Source organism: Pelodiscus sinensis, chromosome 1 (genome assembly GCF_052426305.1).
Source record: "Pelodiscus sinensis isolate ZL-2025 chromosome 1, ASM5242630v1, whole genome shotgun sequence".
NCBI classification, from domain to species: Eukaryota; Metazoa; Chordata; order Testudines; family Trionychidae; genus Pelodiscus; species Pelodiscus sinensis.
The window spans coordinates 271,252,036-271,264,169 of NC_143052.1; the positions used below are offsets into that span (position 1 = coordinate 271,252,036).

Here is a 12,134-nt window from a genome sequence, read left to right on the forward strand (position 1 = left end):
CCCCACCAACCCCCAGGCAGCAGCAACATCAATGTGGAAAAGTGCCTCAAAGCCTTTTACTCTGTCTGAAACCAATAACTTATACCCTCTAACCTTAGCCAGAGAGGTAGTAGGAATTAAGGGGAACCCTTTGAATAATGGCATCTCTAAATTGCACGCAGGGCTAGGGACCAAATGGCTAAGTAGCAGTTCTGCAGAAAAGGACCTGGGGATTACAGTGGATGAGAAGCTGGATATGAGTCAACAGTGTGCCCTTGTAGCCAAGAAGGCTAATGGCATATTAGGGTGCATTAGGAGAAGAATTGCTAGCAGGTCCAGAGAAATGATTATTCCCCTTTATTTGGCTCTGGTGAGGCCTCATCTGGAGTATTGTGTCCAGTTCTGAGCCCCCCACTAAAGAAAGGATGTGGATGCATTGGAGTGGGTCCAGTAGAGGGCAACCAAAATGATTAGAGGGCTGGAGCACATGACCTTTGAGGAGAGATTAAAGGATTTGGGTTTGTTTAGTCTGCAGAAGAGAAGAGCGAGGGGGGATTTGATAGCAGCCTTCAACTTCCTGATGGGAGGTTCCAAAGAGGATGGAGAAAGGCTGCACAGTAGTGATAGATGGCAGAACAAGGAGCAATGGTCTCAAGTTACAGAGGGAGAGGTCTAGGTTGGATATTAGGAAAAACTATTTCACTAGGAGGGTGGTGAAACACTGGAATGGGTTATCTAGGGAGGTGATGGAATCTCCATCCCTAAAGGTTTTTAAGTCTCGGCTTGACAAAGCCCTGGCTGGGATGATTTAGTTGGGATTGGTCCTGCTTTTGGCAGGGGGGCTGGACTTGATGACCTTCTGAGGTCTCTTCCAGCTCTATGAGGGTATGTCTACACTACCACTCTAGTTCGAACTAGGGTGGTAATATAGGCAACCGGAGTTGCAAATGAAGCCCAGGATTTGAATTTCCCAGGCTTCATTTGCATCTTGCCGGGCGCCGCCATTTTTAAATGTCCGCTAGTGCGGACTCCGTGCCGCGCAGCTACACGCGGCACAGACTAGATAGTTCGGACTAGGCTTCCTATTCCAAACTACCGTTACTCCTCGTTTCACGAGGAGTGGGGGCTGGCAGTGGCCAAGCAGCCCTGATTGGGGAATCTGAGAACCCCTACCACAATGGTAAGCAGCAGGGCAGGGAGCCTCATCCGGATCAGCTTTAGTGGGGCAGTGGCAGGACGGTGACTCCCAGGCTTGGGAGCCCCTGAGATATGAGCTGTCAGTGGGACAGCCAGCAGGGGATCACTGACCTCCCCTAGTCTGACAAACTCCCTGATTCAGGATGACTCAGGTCCCGAGGGTGCCAGACCAGGGAGGTCCAGCCTGTAGCTGGTTTCAGCATTCCCACTCTGTCAAGTGAATGCCACAGGCTAAAGAAAACATTTTCAACTCCCAGTGGCTATGGTTTGCCGTTCACAGCCAATGGGAGCTGCGGGAAGCAGTGCAGGTGAAGGATCATACTGACCATCACTTCATACCACTCCTGTTGTCCAGGAACGGCAAACCGTAGCCACTGGGACCTGAGGAGCACCATGCATGAGGGCACTTCAGGTACACAAAATGTTCTGGAGTACCAGCAGCTTATCCTGATCCATTTCGAACTGAAGCTTGTCAATCCATCATCTACAATGACAATGTAGACCTGTTGATAAGTCATCCCCAGCTCTTTGATGCTTTGCTTTTTTACTAAAAAAATCGGCTTATGAATGAGTATGTATGGTGCTCAACTTTCCTTTTCTGAAACTATTCCTTTGCTTTAAATTCTTCTCTTTTTTTTAAAGGGTATTATTCAGCTGGAAAAAGAGTTGGCCAATCTAGGAGGAGTATGTGCAGCTGCTTTGATGAAAAAAGATCTGGCACTTCCAATTGGTAAATTACTTTTAAGAAATGGTATTTTTCTTGGTAAATCTACTACATATTTGAGAGAGTTTGTCTGTTTGTCGAAGAATTGCTCCTAAACGGTGAGAACTAGGATCTCCAGATTTAGACCGCAGATTCCTTTTATCCTAAGTTAAAGCAAGGTCAGGGTTTTGTTGTGCCAGGAAAATGGAATTGCTGGGAATGGGACTGTTTTCCATAACATGGAAAGAGAGAGGCACAGAGAGAAGGCATGCAATACTGAGAGTAAACTGGAGGCAATGATTTCAGAGAAGAGCTATACTTCAGAGTGATCATTGGGGGCAGCTGCACCACCAAAAGAGTGGCTAACAGGACTGAGGCTCACCATCTTGTCTTCCCTCCCCCCTCTCCTGCCTCCCAGACCCCCGGCACCAAATCCTTAACTCCCTCTCCTCTGGACTGCAGCGCCAGAGGTAGGGGAAAGGCCTCTGGTGGTTGGGCGATTCAAGGGTGGCATCACAAATATCTACAGGGACATCGCTGGGTGTTCCTCTTCCTTAGTAAGCCAGGGGAAAGTGCATCGTTTGCTTAATTCCCTCTGGCTGGGGAGTGCGGGGAACAGATGAACCTGGACCTGCCCCAGCCAAGAACCCATGGAGAGGTGCTTCTCAATTGGCCCCAAGCTGCTGAAGTGAGTGAGGCCTGGAGTAGTCCTTTCTCCCCAGGCAGCCTGCATACTGAACCCTTTTGCTCCAGTCACACCCCAGAGCAATCATTTAAACATGTACATTTTCATTTTATTTTCCAGAAAACAATGCTGTGTAAATCTTCTAGGTGATTGTGAATGACTAATACTTTCAGTTTTAAGTTTGCTTATAGGTTGGAGATAAATTTTCTGTTTTCACTGTACAACTTTACAACTAAAAATAATGGGCGCAGATAAATAGTGCTGTTTTGCTTTCCACTCTATTCCCTTATGTATGAGAAGGAAGGAAACCTAAAAATTACATTTGAACTCACTCCAGCCATCAACAGATAGAGTATATTTTTATAATTATGTTTGAGAGAAATATGGTATAAGTTTACATTAAACACATTTGGATTTTATTTTACAAAAGAATTAATTCTGGTTAGCTTTATTTTATTTTTTAATAGTAATTTGTGCAAGCACCTCTGAGGAGCATTTGGATGGTAGGTGCTAACTGCTGACATCTGGAAGTCAGCTGTCTGCCTCTAAAATGTCTGGAAGGTTGACCACCTATCCATATATGCAGAATTGCCAATTGTTTTGGAGAAAATAAATGTAGAGGTATAAGAATGTTTTTCTTTATATAAGTTAGTGTCATTTATTTGTGCACTGATTTATACACACTATATGCTTAAAGTGTTGCATGAAAATATTATTTCATCTATTATTTAAAATGTGCTGCATAACTTTGAACCCTTTCACACTGGTGTGACTAAGCAAAATGAATAAAATGTTAACCTTATTACAAGGTATTACATACAAAATGTATTGCTAAATGAAATTAGAATCAAATTTTAAATGTTGAATGTATGTAGATTTATCTTGATGTTTATATTAATGTGTATGCATTTCTATGTATTTGTACAATAGCTAATGAATTTGAAGAAGATCTTGAGATTCTTGAAGAGGCTGCATTGCAGGTATGGCTTTGCTTTTAACATTTCAAAGGATTTCAGTGCTAACTTCCATTGTCACTTCGTTTTTGCTGATTGCAAGGGAAGAAATCTGTTTGGAAGATCTTGGGATTATCAAGGAAGCTATCCCATTATGAGCCACACGATAAAGATGCATTTGAAACCTTAAAAGAAAAGGCTCTTAAATCATGCTAGTGGGTCATAGTATTTCATTATTTATATCTCAAGTGTTCTGAGTCCAACCTGACACCTCAAAGGGGTCTAATTTTTTGAAAAAATATGCTAAGCACTTAATCTCTGAAAAATATGCCTGTCAAGTTGTCTCATTGAACACTCAAAAGCACTAGTCATTTTTGATAATGAGTTCTCCCAAGACTGATGCTTTCAAGACATTTATCCCTTGGTGAAGGAGAGCAGGCACTAGGGATGTGAAAAGTTAACCGATAAGCATCTCCCTTAGTGGGTGATACTGATTCCATTTAACCATTAAGTGGTGGGGGCTGGAGCAACTTCCTGCCTGCAGTGGGCATGGGGCTGCTCTAGTCCCGTGGGGGCCCTGCAAGAGACAGGGGCTGCTCTAGTTGTCCAGAGCAGCCCCTGTCCGCAGCAGGCCTGGGCACCCCTGCCTGTGGTAGTGGGTCTGTCCAGTCTGCCCTCGGTCGGTGAGGGGACCACTCTAGCTCAGAGGGGCTGGAGCAGCCCCATCTGCCTGCACCCGCTTTAATCAGTTAACTGGTTAAAAATAATGTTTAACCAGTTGAATGGGATTTTGCCTCCCTAGTAGGCACTCATACATCTTGTCATTCTTACATAGTTTTTAATTGCTGATTGATATAGCACAGTGATTCTTTTTAATTTTATTTGGGTGATCGGCTCTCTGTATTAAGAGGGAGATAGTCTCACTGAAAAACAGAGGTATAGTGAGGGAATCTGACCTATAAGTGATATACAGAACTTGTAAGTGAAGGAACGCCTAACATAGTGAATGCTAGTGTGAAGGGGTTAGTTTTAGAAGGTAAAATAAAAAAGAACAAGTTAAAAATCACCTAGAAAAGTTAGATGCCTGCAAGTCACCAGGGCCTGATGAAATGCATCCTAGAATACTCAAGGAGCTGATAGAGGAGGTATCTGAGCCTCTAGCTATCATCTTTGGAAAATCATGGGAGACAGGAGAGATTCCAGAGGACTGGAAAAGGGCAAATATAGTGCCCAATCTATAAAAAGGGACATAAGAATAAGCCAGGAAACTACAGACCAGTTAGTTTAACTTCTGTGCCAGGGAAGATAATGGAGCAAGTATTTAAGGAAATCATCTGTAAACACTTGGAAAGTGGCAAGGTGATAGGGAACAGCCAGCATGGATTTGTAAAGAATAAATCATGTCAAACCAATCTGATAGCTTTCTTTGATAAGATAACGAGTCTTGTGGATAAGGGAGAAGCAGTGGATGTGGTATATTTAGACTTTAGTAAGGAGTTTGATACGGTCTCACATGATATTCTTATCAATAAACTAGGTAAATACAACTTAGATGGGGCTACTATAAGGTGGCTGCATAACTGGCTGGATAACCGTACTCAGAGAGTAGTTATTAATGGTTCACTATCCTGCTGGAAAGGCATAACAAGCGGGGTTCCGCAAGGGTCTGTTTTGGGACCGGCTCTGTTCAATATCCTCATCAACGATTTAGATATTGGTATGGAAAGTATGCTTATTAAGTGTGCAGATGATACCAAGGTGGGAGGAGTTGTGACTAATCTGCAGGATAGGGTCATAATTCAAAATGACCTGGACAAATTGGAGAAATGGTCTGATGTAAATAGGATGAAGTTTAATAAAGACAAATGCAAAGTGCTCCACTTAGGAAGGAACAATCAGTTTCATACATACAGAATGAGAAGCACATTTCTGGGAAGGAGTATGGCAGAAAGGGATCTAGGGGTTATAGTGGACCACAAGTTGAATATTAGTCACCAGTGTGATGCCGTTGCAAAGAAAGCAAACATGATTCTGGGATTGATTAACAGGTGTGTTGTGAACAAAACACGAGAAGTCATTCTTCCACTCTACTCTGTGCTGGTTAGGCCTCAATTGGAGTATTGTGTTCAGTTCTGGGCACCGAATTTCAAGAAAGATGTGGAAAAATTGGAGAGGGTCCAGAAAAGAGCAGCGAGAATGATTAAAGGTCTAGAGAACATGACCTATGAGGGAAGGCTGAAGGAATTGGGTTTGTTTAGTTTAGAAAAGAGAAGATTGAGGGGGGACATGATAGCAGTTTTCAGATATCTAAAAGGATGTCATAAGGAGGAGGGAGAAAACTTGTTTATCTTGGCCTCTGGGGATAGAACAGGAAGCAATGGGCTTAAACTGCAGCAAGGGAGCTTTAGGTTGGACATTAGGAAAAAGTTCCTAACTGTCAGGGTAGTCAGACACTGGAATAAATTGCTCAGGGAGATTGTGGAATCTCCATCTCTGGAGATATTTAAGAGTAGATTAGATAAATGTCTATCAGGGATGGTCTAGACAGTATTTGGCCCTGCAATGAGGGCAGGGGGCTGGACTCGATGACCTCTCGAGGTCTCTTCCAGTCCTAATATTCTATGATTCTATCATATGTGAACCTGACAAGTCAACAATGAGTCCAAATTATCATTTGAAAGTCATTAGATCCATTGTGCTCTCTTGGTTTATTTTGGGTATGTGTACATGTCAGGGCTGTTCCCTACTCTGGCATTCTGAGTGCAGAAGAGTGGGGTCCACAAGAGAGCTTCAGAACCTTACCTCTACAGGTACTGGTTACAAAAATAACTTCCCCTCAGAATCATAATATACAGTCTTTGGGGAACTGCTGCCACCATCAAGTGCTTTTTCCCTACAACCGGGGGTGAACACTTGAAATCACCCCAGGCGTGCCCCAAAAGAGCTTGCAAAGAAAGAAAAGAGAAAAACAAGCTGCAGTCTCTGGTATCTGACCCCTCAGTCAGAGGCATGCAGATACACAGACAAACCTTCCCAGACACAAGAATCAAAGTGATTTTTATTACAAAACAAAAAATATACTTGATAAAGCATAATTGGTTGCTAGATGTTACAGAGCAACTGAGGAAACTGAATTAAAACAGAAAAAAATGGCAGAATGCTTAGATGGTAAAAGGGGAGGAGAAACATAGTATCACAGAGTAGTTCAAACTAAACCACAAAATAAAGAAAAATCACCCTGAACATGACTGGATTCACATTTCCCTGGTACTCATTTCTAATTTTCTCTTTGTTCAGTCCACTACCATGACCTGAATTCTGTGGGGGACATGGTAATCCTGCCTTAGTTTAAATCATTCTGTCTGTCTCTCAATTCCTGGTTTAACTCTCCCACACAAAGAAAGCAGGCAGGGAACCTATATCCAATTCAAATTTCAACCCTTTGTTTCAATTGGTTGTTTGGTAGCTACCTGAGCTTAAGCCCTTAGTCACCGGATTCTGGTCAGCACTGCTCCTGTTCATGACAGTATACTTCAATTAAATGCCTATGGCTGGCCTGTGTCAGTCAATTTGGGCTTGCAGAGCTTTCTTGGGCTAAAGCTGAGTTCTGGGATCCTCCTCCCCCTCCCACCATCTCCCGGTTGTCAGTTCCCATAGCCTGGGTTTTAGCCTTAGTCTGGGTGTGTCTACACCTCAATTAAACACCCAATCCCTGTGAGTCCATGTCAAGTGACGCAACAGTCCCTGCCGCTTCCAAATTTAAAGTGGACGAGGAGCTAGTGCAATAGGGTTTAATGCCATTTAGGGGGCCTTGAATCTTCCTCAGCCACTAGGATGGTAAATCGAGGAAGAAGAAACAGTGCTGCAATGTAGATGGCCAACCTTTGTGGTTAGTGTAGGGCCAGGGGCTCATGCAAGCTGGGGTTCTGAATTAGGAGATAAAGAAGCAAGAGTCAGATAACAAGAATCTCATAGACTCATAGACTTTAAGGTCATTATGATCATCTAGTCTGACCCCCTGCACAATGCAGGCCACAGAATCTAACCTACCCTCTCCTAAATCATGTTGAATCAGGAAGTCAATGCCAGGGGACAGTTGCAGATAGCAGAGATAGCAGCACATGAGCTTTCTTAAAGTCCAATTGTATAGATGATTACTTCCTCCTTCCAATTTAAGTATGGTAAGCAATAGCATTGGCTCCATGCACCTTACTGACTGAGCGGAGCTGATTAATCACCTGTGAAGCTTTGCTGCCCTGCAGCTTTGCGGGAACATTGGTGAGAAGGCCAATCAGGAGCTCCATTGTTTTACTAGTTGGCTCCCAGGTTTGGAACCTTATATAGGAGCTTTGCTTCAAAGAGTTCCAGTTACAGCTGCTGCCTGTGAGCAGTCAAGTGGCAATTTAGAACGTGCTGCCCCCCAGGATCATGAGACTGTACCTTGGCTGCAGCGTATATTTTCGGTCCTTCTTTGAATGGTTTTTGTGTGCATGTGTGCTAATTAAAGGAGAGAAAGAACCTGTATTTTCACGGTGCTGGTGATTGGTGTGCAATAGCTCTCTGGCGCTCCACTGCTCTGAGAGCTTTTCTCAGTCATTCGCACAAAGGGGAGTACAGTTGAACTGGGTGCTTTTGGTACTATTCAGACTCTCATCTTTTTCCTCTGCCCCTCTCCCTCTCTGCATGGGAGGAATGAAGAGAACAGTTAAAGGACAAGGAGTTCACATGGAAGTAGGTAAGCCACTTTCAGAGGTGAAGCATTACGTCCAGGGCAATTCTCTGGCCTGTCCAGCTTCTCTCTTCTCTTTAGAAGGGATCCATTATTTTATACCCTATCAAAAAATAAGTTCTTCTTTGAGTGCTTGCTCAAATGTATTCCATTGAAGTATGTGTGCACTGCGTGCATGGCTGCTGGAAGGTTTTTACTCTAGCTACTACCCATTGGGTCGGCTGTGGAGCCCCCTGAAGTGGCAATGCTGTGGTGCACTATATATGACCCTGCCAACCCAAGCACACCTCAGTTCCTTTTTGTCGCCAGAGAGAGCTATTGGAATTTGTGACTCGCTTGCTTTGCAAGTGTCTCATCCACCTCTTTGTTGTGTAAATAGCTAGATTAGTAGTTAACTTAGTGTTAAGAGTTAGCAGCAGGAGGTGAAGAGGTGTATGGGATATGTCAAAGTCCCAGGGCTTCAAACCCTGCAGGTCTTGCCTTAGATCTTTGCCTATGAGCGACCCCCATAACTCTTGTCTCTGGGAAAGCCACCAAATTGACAAATGCAAGATCTTCAGGGCCTTCAAACCACATACTAGAAAGAAGCATGACTTTCACTTGAAGCAGTTACTCATGGAATTTGTTCTGCAACCTCATACACAAGATCTGGCACAAAGTGCTTCAGTTTGGAGCATACCTCCTTTCCCTCTGGGACTGGCACCGTAAAAGGGGGCCCTCTCGGCACTGTTGCTCCTCTGAGGACTCCACTCACCGCCATTCTCACTCCCTGGCCGGGCCTTCCAAACTGCCCAAGGTTTTTTTTCATCATTAGTGTGCCCGACATCACGAACTCCCTCTGCACCTCTGGTGCTGGTGGCCCCTGAAGGCTCCTGGACTTGCAATATTGATCTGCCATGCCCTTCCTGTGTACTGAAGCCCCATCTTCTTGGACTCTCTGATCCACAGTGCCAGTCCCACACACTGATCAACATCCGCTTGGACTCTCTGAGCCATGAACCTTCGGTGAGGCCCCCTCCTCTATACCATACGCCTTCAAGGCCGCGTAGGACCTCATTGAGGTGACACGACACAGTCCCCTTTGAGGGACAATGACTCCACTTGGCACCAGCCTTCATTGGGGGGAGGGGAGGCTGGTCATGATGGGCCTTCCAATTTCGGACCCAAGAGCTCCTCACTTGAAGTCTCAGCGCCACTCAAAATCCTAGTTTGGTCACCTCCAGTCTGACTTGTGTTGTTGATGGCACTCGCGCACCACTCTCACAGTTGGTCCCATTGGATCTGTTTCTGCTCGAGAACTACTTTAGAGAGTTGACCTTGGTTGGCTTCAGGGTCTTCGCATTGCTTTGTTTCTGTGACTGGCACCAAGAGGCCTTGCAGTGCTGGGGGTCCTGATACCACTCGAGTCTGCCTCTTCTGGGCATCAACAATGTTCTTCTTTGTCTGAATACCATTCTCTAGTGCAGAGGGGTGGTTCTTAACATCACAACAAGGTCCAGCACGCTCGTTTGGAGTATGGACCCTGGTCTCGTTGCCGCTCTTTGGAGCGTACATCTTTGGCTTAGTACCGGTCTTCAACATGGTATTCCCAGCACCAGTTCTTCTCCCCACACCAGTCCCGCTCTCATAGGGTTCCACCTGATTGCATCTGGCACTGTTCACAGTCCTGCCAGTGGTCATCTCCATGCCTCTTGTTACTATCGGTGCAGCTTGGTACTGTTCCACTGTAGCAGTCTTGCTCATGCTCACCCTTGCCTTCCTAGAGAGGAGCCTCTGTGCCTTCAGACTACTCAACACCTGCATGTTCTCATCCACCCAAAGGCATGGGTATCCAGCAGTCACCACCTCAGTGGCAATTTGGGACCTCGTGGGTGTCCCAGTCCAGGATCCCTATGGCAACGGCCAGCCCCCTTCCGCCTCCAGACCAGAAACCATCTGTGACAGCGCCTCTTGAGGACCAGCTAGGTAACATACCCCAGCAGGACTAGTAGGGAACCCACAGTCATTGAGGCCTCTCCTGGTGTCATCCTTGAGTTCTTCTCCTGATTCTGGCTCGGGGCCCTCTCTTGTGGACTACAGGGCATTGCAGGATCTCCTCTGCCAAAGTAGCCATTAGCCTTACCTTCCCAGTGGAGGAGGAGGTGGAGCTGGACAATTGGATGGTGGACATTCTGGCTCCTAAGACCTTTTTCCGGGTGGTCCTACCCTTTAACAAGACTATTGGTCTCAGAAAAATCTGTCTGGCAGGTCCCCAACAGGGTGAAACGGAAGTACTTTGTCCTGGTCAAGGGGTTTGAATATCTTTTTCACCCCATCCCTCTCACCATGCTCCCTGGTCATGGAAGTGGTGAATGAAAATGAGCATCAGGGTCATCCACGGACACTAAACAACTTGACTTGGTCTGCTCTCTGGGGGGTTTTGTTCTCTCATGGTAGTCTGGCATTCTGTACATCTTCCCTCCATTTCTGTTGGTCCACAAGGTGCTCCTCCTTCCCCGCTGTTGGAGTAGCCAGCAAGAAAGAACTGAGGTGTAGTTGGGTTGGCAGGTTCATAGTGCACCACACAAGTGCCACTCCATGGGGATTCCAAAGCCAACTCAATGGGTAGCAACTAGGATAAAAATTTTCCAGCAGTCGTGCAGCTGGTGTGTGCACCCCTCCGTTGGAATAAATATGAGCACCACATTGTGAAGAACAACAGTTACAAAGGTGAATAACCATTTTTTCTAGAAAATGGATTTTTCTCCACTTATTGTATCTCCAACCCCCTTACTTAATTTGTGTTGGGACATTTTCACTGATGCAAATAACAGAAAAGCTAATTGCAATGTTCTCCTGGAAGTAAAGAGGACTGTTCTACTGGTAGGGTCAAATCAATCCCTTCATTCTTTCAGCATTCCTCCACCAGCCTCTGAAGAGGGTTTATCTTTTGTGAGATGACACAACCTATCAAGATTTCCCTTATAGAACAGAAGATATCAGAAGAGGGTCAGTGGCAACGCCTGGTCAGTTGTACCCACTGCTTAGAGCAGGAATAAGGTCTAGTGTTTAGAGCAGCAATCAGAAAAAAGGAATTGGAGCTCAGGACCACATCTGGAGCCACAGGGTAGGTACTAGAGTCAGTGGCTGAAGCTAGAGTTAGGAACCAGAGCCTAGGGTCAGAACAAGGTTACTTGGAAGAAGACAAGGCAGGAACAAGGCTGGGAATAAGTAGGCACAGAAGCTATCCCAGCCATAGGTAAATGTTGAGAGTAATCATTGAACTGCTATACTTCTGGGTTTAAGACTCAGTCTTCTAACTTAGTCAGCCAGTGAGGCTTTGTAGTCAGTAAGGCAGTCTTACTGTCATCTAGCTTTATTAGTTGGGTTGCTTAGTGACCGACTCTGCTGTAAACCTTGCATCCACACTGGCACTGCTGAAGCCCCATATTTCTGATAGGAACAGGTCTTCCTCTTTTTCTGCAAAGAAGAGTTTTTCCATGATCACGCTTTTGTCTTTGAGTGTATGGAGATGATATCCTCCTTTCCAGCTGAAGTGGAAGCCTACCCCCAAAATGTATTTTTTTTTACCAGTGTTGCCACATGATGGAAAATATTCAATACAGGCAGTCCCCGGGTTACATGGATCTGACTTACATCGGATCCCTACTTACAAACGGGGTGAGGCAACCCCGCACTAGCTGCTTCCCCCCAGCAGACCAGGGAGACACGGAGCGGCTTTTCTCAGCAGACACCTCAGCTTGAGAATAAAGGACCGAGGGACGTGAGGTGTGGGAGAATAAAACTGAGCTCTGGAGAAATGTTTGGCTAGAGAGTTTCCCCTACAATATGGACCAGTTCCAACTTACATACAAATTCAACTTAAGAACAAACCTACAGTCCCTATCT

The 12,134-nt window shown here is 45.3% G+C and overlaps 1 protein-coding gene across 19 annotated transcripts in view; it reads left to right on the forward strand.

The window, feature by feature from the left end:
• The window catches only part of MYCBP2 (MYC binding protein 2), a 376,578-nt gene that overhangs the window by 212,188 nt on the left and 152,256 nt on the right, over positions 1 to 12,134 (forward strand). For all 19 annotated transcript variants that reach the window (XM_075918843.2, XM_075918845.2, XM_075918849.2 and 16 more), the window contains 2 exons: positions 1,819 to 1,906; positions 3,495 to 3,544. In XM_075918843.2, the coding sequence (XP_075774958.2) occupies positions 1,819 to 1,906; positions 3,495 to 3,544 (138 nt within the window). The remainder of the gene's footprint in view (positions 1 to 1,818; positions 1,907 to 3,494; positions 3,545 to 12,134) is intronic.